Source organism: Papaver somniferum, chromosome 7 (genome assembly GCF_003573695.1).
Source record: "Papaver somniferum cultivar HN1 chromosome 7, ASM357369v1, whole genome shotgun sequence".
In the NCBI taxonomy this organism is placed as follows: Eukaryota; Viridiplantae; Streptophyta; class Magnoliopsida; order Ranunculales; family Papaveraceae; genus Papaver; species Papaver somniferum.
The window spans coordinates 53040818-53049997 of record NC_039364.1 but is presented as its reverse complement, the minus strand read 5'-3'; the positions used below and the strand labels follow the sequence as shown (position 1 = coordinate 53049997).

General features: G+C 36.8%; 1 protein-coding gene across 1 annotated transcript; it reads right to left on the bottom strand.

Moving 5' to 3' along the window:
* Positions 1-6698: 6698 nt before the first annotated feature.
* On the bottom strand, positions 6699-8305 carry LOC113294635. The gene is made up of 2 exons (XM_026543022.1): positions 7364-8305; positions 6699-7217 (listed from the first exon to the last, which is right to left on the bottom strand). The coding sequence occupies exons 1-2, from the start codon at positions 8303-8305 to the stop codon at positions 6699-6701; spliced, it is 1461 nt and encodes a 486-aa protein (XP_026398807.1).
* Between the last annotated feature and the right edge of the window lie 875 nt (positions 8306-9180).

Below are 9180 nucleotides of genomic sequence, written 5' to 3'. Positions count from 1 at the left end.
AAAAACATCATGTTAATAACGGCAACAACTCCATGGATACATTTTCTAATTACATGACCAAAAGTGAAGAATCAACTCTACGGGGTATTTTCTACTTGTCTATGTATGGATGGTTATTAAATGAAATTATTGGTTTGAAGTCTGAACAGAACAAAATATAAATCAAAATAAGTGTTGGATTAAAATTGGAACATGGAGCAAATGACAACCACAAATCTCCCGGCTGGGGAGTACACGAAACCTTCTTATCCTAAGTGAATCAAAACCAAACAAAGTTTAATAATACAATAAAACTATTTTCTCAAAAATTTGTATTCCACAAGAGTAATACGTGGGGAGAAGGCAGACCCAAACAAAAGCTTTATATTTGGCGGGATTGATTGCGTTTTTGTATGTACATGTGAAAGAGCAAAGCCATAGTTGTTGTTCGTACATATAAATACATTGCATTAGCTCAGAAAATTCCAGCTACAGGAGGTCCAATTCCAATCGACAAACTTATTCTGATATTATTTAATAATTTGAGCACTAGGGAAATACCAAATGTTTAGGGAAATATCAATTCATATAAAACAAGTAATCCTGGTTATGGGATTGGTATCAACCCCGCTAATATCGGTATCCTTTTTGTTAATTGGACCGACCGAGCGAAGCGAGGGAGGGCTTTTATATGGCCATATTTGTGAATTGTAAGTGATCAATTTTTTTTTTTGATACTAAAAAAAATTTATTAACTAGAACACCGCCACCACGGTGGGGAGGGCCGACCGAAAAAAATCAAACACCGTTATGGAAAGAAATTTTCATACCAAACAAACCACGGTGACGAAGGCTCGGCATACTATTGAGTTGTACATGGTGTTCCAGCAGATAGCTCGTGTCATAATGGCCGCAACATTGTTGTGGTGGCCGCAACAGCTGTCGAAGGGGTTGAAGTTGTGCACGCACAGATGGATTCAACGGGGTTGGGCTAATTTATGTATGGGTAGTTGGGTACCCTTCGAGCGTGTATAATATGAGATATCAACTATCAATTTTGATGTACTACTTCAGTTTTGTTTCCACGAGTATTAAAAAGCAGATGCATGGGTGACGCGTGTATCATAGCTAAGCTAAGGGTAGTACAGTAGTTTCCGTTAATGAAAAATGAAGAAAACCTAATCCTTGATGTTCTTGTCCGCAGTCCGCCTTTCTTCTTCCTCGTCTCTTTTCTAAACTAAAGGTACACTGTTACATTTTTCAGATTTAAATGAGTAATTGAAAACTCCATGAATAAATTGCCTAGTTTAATTGGGGCCATAACTTCCAATTGGGGGCCATGAAATTTTGTTTGTCCCCAAAATTTTGCAGGGATGTAAAAATCGGAAGATGAATATACTATTTTACCCTTGATTAATATTTTTTTTCTTCAAATAACGACCCTTCACCGACATTAACGACAATTTAGGGTCGTCATATACATCATGATCAAAACAATAACGACTCTAAACTGTCATACACTAACGACTCTTTTTAGAGATTAACGACAGTCTATAACGACATTTCTAAAACATTAACGACTGTTCAAATCGTCAAATGCGTAACCAAAACAGTAACGACTCTTCCAAAGGGTCGTCAGGGAATTGATCATTTTTATGACGACCCAAAACTGTCATACATTTCCGCAATTAATGAATCTTCGACAGTTTAGAGTCGTCACTTAAACAGTCTAAACATTAACGACTGTTGAGGGTCGTCAATGAAAATTTTTAATACCTTGACGATTTTTCATACTATCTGGGCAAAAAAAAAAAAGACTAAAAATTGCAGACAAAAAGTCTGGAAAAAAAAAACTCTAATTAAGTAAGACTAACACTAATTAATTAAATTTTAACACTAATCATTTAGGGGCATTTTAGCCATTTAAAAAATATTTTTATAAGGGGTGACCCAAATTAGGTCCTGGTGACCTTTTTTGTCCTCTAATGCATGGCCCCCAACTAATTCCGACGGCTCCCAATTAAACTAGGATAAATTGGATCTTATGTGCTTTGTTCTTCATTTCTTTTGTATTTTTTCTTTATCTTTGTTTGATCAATTTCTTAAAATTAAAATGATTCAATGGATAATTTGATGAACTTTAAACTGCAATTGTGTTTGTATAATGTAATCGAATAAAATTGTTGAACAATTTTTTCTTTTTTTTTTAATTAGAAGATTAAATTTATTAAAAGAAAAATAGCTTCAGCCGTGGGAAAAAACCCAAACTCGGAATACAGTTCTACTAATGGTGTTGCTGATGTGGCGGTGGTGGAGATTTTGATTAGATTGATTATAATTATTTCTTGTTAGTTTGGGTACGATTGATTGAAGTAGAATTAGTTGAAGGGAGGGTCAAACAATATTCAATTTAAAGAGTTAAGGTGGTGCTGATGTTTTTCCTGGTTACGATAGTGGGTTGTGGTGGGGGTTACGGCGGTCGTGCATCTTATGTTCTTATTTTTTGATTGATTTTTTAATTAACCTCTAGTGTTAGTATTGTTATCATTTGCATCAAAGAAAGAAGAAATAATATAGTTAAAAGAGGTTATGCCGGTGACGGTGGTGTTGCTGCCGGTGACGGTGGCTGAGTTGATGAAAAAAGAGGTTATGTGATAGATATAGAGGAGGAGGTCTTTCTATTGGTGGTGAAAGTGTTGCTGGTGGTGCAGTTGATGAAAGTGGAGGTGGTGCTATTGATGGAATTGAAGGGGCGGCGGCGGCGATGTGATATAGAAAATGGTTTTTAAAATGTTTTTTTTTGTTGGTTACGGTTACGGTGGTTTGTTGGAGAACAGGGAACTGAAATTTTTTGCAATATTACTGTGATGTAGGTGTGCCGATGGTAATGATGGTGGCGGAGGTGGTTTTGCCGTGCTGGTGATAGAGGCGGCACTGTTGGTGCCATTATGGTGGTGGTAGGTGAAGAACATGGCGGAGGTGTTGGTATAAGTGGCGTTTTGGCGAGGTGAGGTGGAGGTGGTGTTGTGGTTGGGGTGATGGTGGTGCTGTTGTGTGGCGGTGGTAGCAGTAGCGAAGGTGGTGGTGGTGGTGGTGGCGGTGGCAGTGTCGGTGATGATAAATATTGATAGTAAATGGTGATGGTGAGTAATTGTGTATGGAGGTCGTTACGGTGGTGCCGAATATAATGTCGAACGACTGGGTGAGATGGGATATAACGGTATTTTCATTTGCATAATGAGGGATGTTTCTGTCCAATGAAAAAGTAACCAAAATTTTCGACATGGAAAATCAAAACTTTTTGTGAAATTGAAAATTTTCGTTACTCTACGATTGACAAAAAAGTGGTCATTAAAGGGACTCCCTCCCTAAGGGTCCTTTGGGCCCTCCGGTCGGTCGGCCCAATTAAACTGCAATTCAGCTATAATCATCTTTCAGAAGTTTGATAATGCAATCTGGGACATTAGACATAAAACAGAAATCTAGATCCTCATCTCTTGCTTTACGAGCTAAAGAGTGAGCTACATTATTGCCCAGTCTATGAATAGACTTGAAAAATCAGAGTTTACTTCTACTGTTGCTCTTAGACTTAACTCTCTCATTAACAGATCTTATCACATTATCACAATCCATCTCAAAAATAGCTCTATCTATCTGCAATTCCTCCAGCCAATCCACTTCCAATTCCAAAGCTTTACATTCAAAATGCTCGGCCCCATAATCCTCATCCACCTCCTCTGCAAATTTGCAACCTTTAGCTCCTAAGCATTGACCTGTAAAATCACGGATTATTAGCCCAATACTACATTTTTTAGTTGCTGGAATATAAGAACCATCAATATTTATTTTAATGAAATCCTTTTTAGGAGGTTTAGCTACATGCAGATTTGCAACTACATGAATCATATTATGAGACACTTCTTGAATAGTACATTTAATACCATCCTTTCACATTAACAAAAGTCCACCAGCAAGACCTATTCTACCAATGCAGAAAAAATTACAGTAGTTCAGAGATTTAGCTAATTTGATCAATTAACACAAAAAGATTGGATGTGGTGTAACCAAATTTTTAGTAGTCGTTTTTTCACTAAACAAAATTGTCCCTCCCTTTTATTCCAATTACAATAACTTCTTATGTATCCACGCCATCATAAACACCAAAATCCAAAGAAAACATCTACAGTGAAAAATTTGTATTCCACAAAAGTAATATGTGGGGAGAAGGTAGACCCAAACAAAAACCTCTAAGCTTTATATTTGGTGGGGATTGATTGTGTTTTTGTATGTACATGTGAAAGAGCAAAGCCATAGATGTTGGTCGTACATATAATTACATTTTATTTCTTTTAACAAAATGCTGAAATAATTAAGATATTAAACTGTTTTCCTCCCCAACAGGAGGTACACTGTGGGTGCTCTCATGACTTCTAGTAGGATTGTCATAGCTTGTCCCTTGAATGAAATTAAAGTTACTATCATTACAAATTGCATTAAAAATATCTTGTGGGAGATTTGAAGGAGAGAAACTCCTCTCCCCAACTACTTTTCTGAGCTTAGCCAGATCGTCAACAGGATCGTTCCCTCTCTTTCAGGTGTGAGCTCCTTTAAAGGAGAAAAAACTCTTTGATATGTGTAAGAGTTCTTCTAGAATATGAACGCATTGCCAATCTATATCTAAATTAGTTCCTTTGATGTAGTCCATAACTTTACTATTGTCCCCTTCAAGGATGATGTCTCCGAGACCTTGTTGTCTTGCTCATTTGGTGGCCTCTAATGCTGCCAAACTTTCTGCCATCACTACTGAGTTTGCTACCGTTGAGTTGCAACCTGCTCCTTGCACCGAACCTGAACAGTTACGACACAGATACACATATAATTGCATTACATTAGCTCAGAAAATTCAAATACATACAGCTACAGGAGGTCCAATTGACAAACTTATTCTCATATTATTTAATAATTTGTGCACTAGGGAATACCAGAAGTTGTGGGAGATATCAATTCATATAAAACAAAGTAATCCTGGGTTATTGGATTTCTGGATTGATATCAGCCCCACTAATATTGGTATCCTCTTTGTCAATTATGAGTTTTTTTATTTTCTAATTCAAATGTTTACGAATTTGAATCCTAGACTATCTTTTTTGTTCTCTGTATTTAACAAGTTACTTCTAATATCAACATAATTTAAAACCTAAATGATAATGATTATGTTACACTTGTAGTGGTTGAATTTATACAAGAAATTAGTGCGAGAAACTGATGTTCAAAAGGAGTAGATGGTAGTCTTAGGCATCTCGAATTGTATTCATTCATAATAGGAATATAGAGTATTGTAAGAAGAACATATTAACCAAAAACAGTACTTCAAATTCATCATCATTTAGGTTTTACGAAGAAAAAAATGTTTTATAAATTGTGAGGGAGTATGGAAATAACCATGTGAACGAAAAAATGGCGCGTCTTGGATTGTGCTCATTTATGGGAAGAATATAGAGTATTGTGTATTTATAAACAACGATTTCAAATTCATAATTGTTTGAGCTTTATAAACAAAAATTGGTATACAAATTGTGAGATAGTATGGGAATAACCATGCCATCGAAAAAATAAAGCGAAAAGATATATACCACTCCTTAGAAGTATACATTTAACAAAATAAAACAGAAATATAATCGCTAGTTTTTATATTTTTTGAACAATATAGAACTAATTAAACTCTCTATTCCATAACATTTTTTTTTTTTGGTGTTTGCACGATTTTTAAAAAATAAGGGGAGAGGGATACTTTTAGGTACGTATATAAATTTTATCCTTTATGGATAACAAATTATTAAATTTTATATAACATACCTCTCAAACTATGACACAGATATTTGTAATTTTATAGCATTTTAAAACACCTGCATAAAAAATATACACATGACTATCAAATTATACATATTTCTTATTTTAAATTTATAACAATAATCAATCAAAAATATAATTTTAAAAACATTGCCTTATTTAATTATAACTATTAACTTTTGTGGAACAAAAATTTTAAATAAAAAGATCAACTATTATGAAACGGAAGGAGTATCACACCTGGAACCCATTTGCAATTTGGTTCAAAATAGTAGGAACTGTATATTCTCATATTGTTGTCGTACTATGATCTGCTCCATGATTTATCAGTCCATCCACTGTTTGCTTATCTTTCTGTTGGAGGTGCTAGAGTACTATGCTGCTCCGGTCATGTTGTACATGAAAACAATTAGATTTTCTGGATCGATTCAAAGCAAATATTTGTCTATTGTCTGGTTGTTATGTTTTGACACTAATGGTGTGGTTATGCCCGGAGATTGTACCGTGATTTTAGAAGTTGAAGAACATCTATAGATGACTTCTGTCAAGCATGTTTCAGGTATTACCTCGCTATTATGAGTTTATAATCAGGCCTTTGTGGTCGGTCTTAGTAATTATTTTTTTATTTTTAATGAAAGATAGTCGCAAGGGATTTTATTAAGCGAACCAACGGAATTACACAGGATCAGTTTGAAGGGTTGGTAGGCGAGCAACAAGTTGCGTCCCAACACCTTTCTGAATAATAATCCCTAACCTATAGTAAAGAGAACTGCCTAAATTATTATTAGCATCATGTGCAGCCATACAATTTTTCAATCTCTTCAAAAGAACGGTAATATCATCTCCAAGATCCCCCAGTGATGAGAAGGCTAAAACACTAAATCCATATCCATGAGTCGAACAACTGGCAACGTATTTATTTCGTTTGCGGTAATGGCAGCAGCAATGGCATGACCAAACGTAAAGTTGCGATACCCACTTCCGGCGAAGGGTGACACACTAGTGACATCAAAGCAGACATCACGTCCGTTTTCCCAATTGTAAATTAAGATGTTGGCCGGTCGTTGAGCATTAGCCTTGTTCGATAAACACCCAAAAACTGCTTCTTTCCTAGCCGCGACACCTGCTTTATAGCACAAATCAGCAAAAAGATCTATTACTAAGTCATGCCTGAATTTGAGCCCAAAGTCACTGGCACAATGAAGTGCATGGTTTCCGAAGCGATCCGTGAGCCTATTGCAGCAAGCACATGTACTGTCCTCTTCAAATAAAGGTATGCCAAGACGGTATTGAATCACTGAACGAAACTGTCTAGGGCCCATTGCTTTATTAAGACCGGAAATAGGAATGGCCTTAAGGTAATCATGTGCATTATCCATTCTATTGCACTGCCAAAGGATGGTGTCACGATCAGACATGAAGAATGTGGTTGGGATCTCATGTTTAACAACATCAAAGAAAAGAGTTGCCAGAGAATGCATAGGCTGTGGGCAATATCTTTGATGCCGAAAGTGAAAGGAGATAGACAACACACATTCATGAAGTTATCGAGAGCACGCTGGTAATGGGGACTGAAGTCAGAAACTGAAGGGGTACTCAGAATGGTGTGCTGCAGAAGTTGCGTCTGATGACATGAGGCGAGATAGCAGTACTGAGTCGTGTCTTGCATGGTGTAAACACCAAGTCCTCCATCTCTGATTGGAAGCGTTGAAATACGATGTTGTAGTGGTCCGTAGCCGGCTTCATCGCCTGTGATCAGATGCCTCAAGAACAACAATAAATATTGGTCGAACTGTGTTGCAGCTACTTGCAGTGCTTGGGGATGAGTCGTACGCATTGCGAAATATAGCTTCGATACACCTGCGCAATTGCGTACCAACAAGAGTTCACTTTGTGGGTCCTTGAGGGTCTTAGTACAATACATGAGATGAGTAGTCTTGTCGACCCTAGCCAGGACCATGTCGTTGCAGTACTGCATGCTCAAGCTAACTGGACCTCCAAGCAACCAGACACCATCAGAAGACTTGGAAATGCCCCTAGGAAAGACGCCTACTGCTGTACTTCGAGGGTCTACTGTTGGCCAGAATAATTCAGTTTTGAAGATGTTCAAGCATAATCCTCTATTGGGGCCATCCGACTGTATGATTTGTAAGGCTTTAGATACCTCCATTGTATCACTAGCGATTGTTCCGTCGTCAAGATACCAACAATGAAGGTCTAGAGTACATTGTGACGCAATCTTACAAACCAGTGGATGAAGTGTTAAGGAAAATAGTAGTGGTCCCAGGGAATCGCTCTGCTGAACCCCTTGGGAGGAAGATAAAGTATATTCATTGTAGTACATCCTTGCAGGCATGGCATAACAAAACTCAACCCAACGTGAGATGCTTGGGAACTTGTCTCCAACCTCCCGGATTAATGCAGACCTGTCTACAAAGTTAAAAGCATTAGTAAAATCGATGAGCAACATCGACATATTGTCTTGAGATCCTTTAACTTCTAGTAAATGCATTCAATAATCACCGTTAGATGAAAAACCTGATTCAACCAAGCTAATATCTTTCAACCGTTAGATCGAACTTATCTTGCTACACACAAATGAAATGTACCCTCATTTAGGTTTATGTAACCGTACCTAAACGTGTACACCATGTTTGTTCACAAATAGTTAACCGAGGTTAGCCATATGATTACTCTCATCTCAACCTTATTCATCTTAACCATAACTAGTTCAAATGACTCAGATGAAACTAGTTAAAGAGTTGTTCAATTGCTATATTCTCATGGATTTATACAAGAACACAATTGAAGCAAAATCGGTTTGATTCACTTGAATCAATCATGAACATTATAGCCACGGTTTGCAAAGATTACATTCCTTATAATTTAAATGTTTAAGTTCATGAACTGACCGATTTGATAAAGTAACCAGCTTAAGTATGCGTACTTAAGCAACCGGATTTGAGTTGGATTAGTTTCCAAACTCAACAGAAATTTTCGGTTCGAAAATTTCCGCCAGTATGCGTACGGGTACGCATACTTAAGGTGACTAGTTAAGAGCTTGTTAATTATAAACTCAGCAGAATTTTTCGGTTGGAAAACTTCCGCCAGTATGTGTATAGGTACGCATACTTAACCTGTCTCCTTCACCAATTTCGTATACACACATATGCATACTCATAATCTCAACTCTTCATTTCAATCATTGAAACATTCTTCTATAATGATAATAACCGTTTCACACACTATTAGCATCAAAGCAATTTTCAAGATATTGAAATAATCATTATCGAAACATTACAAGTCTTACACCAAATGATTGTATCACACAAACCATGTCAGATGTTACTT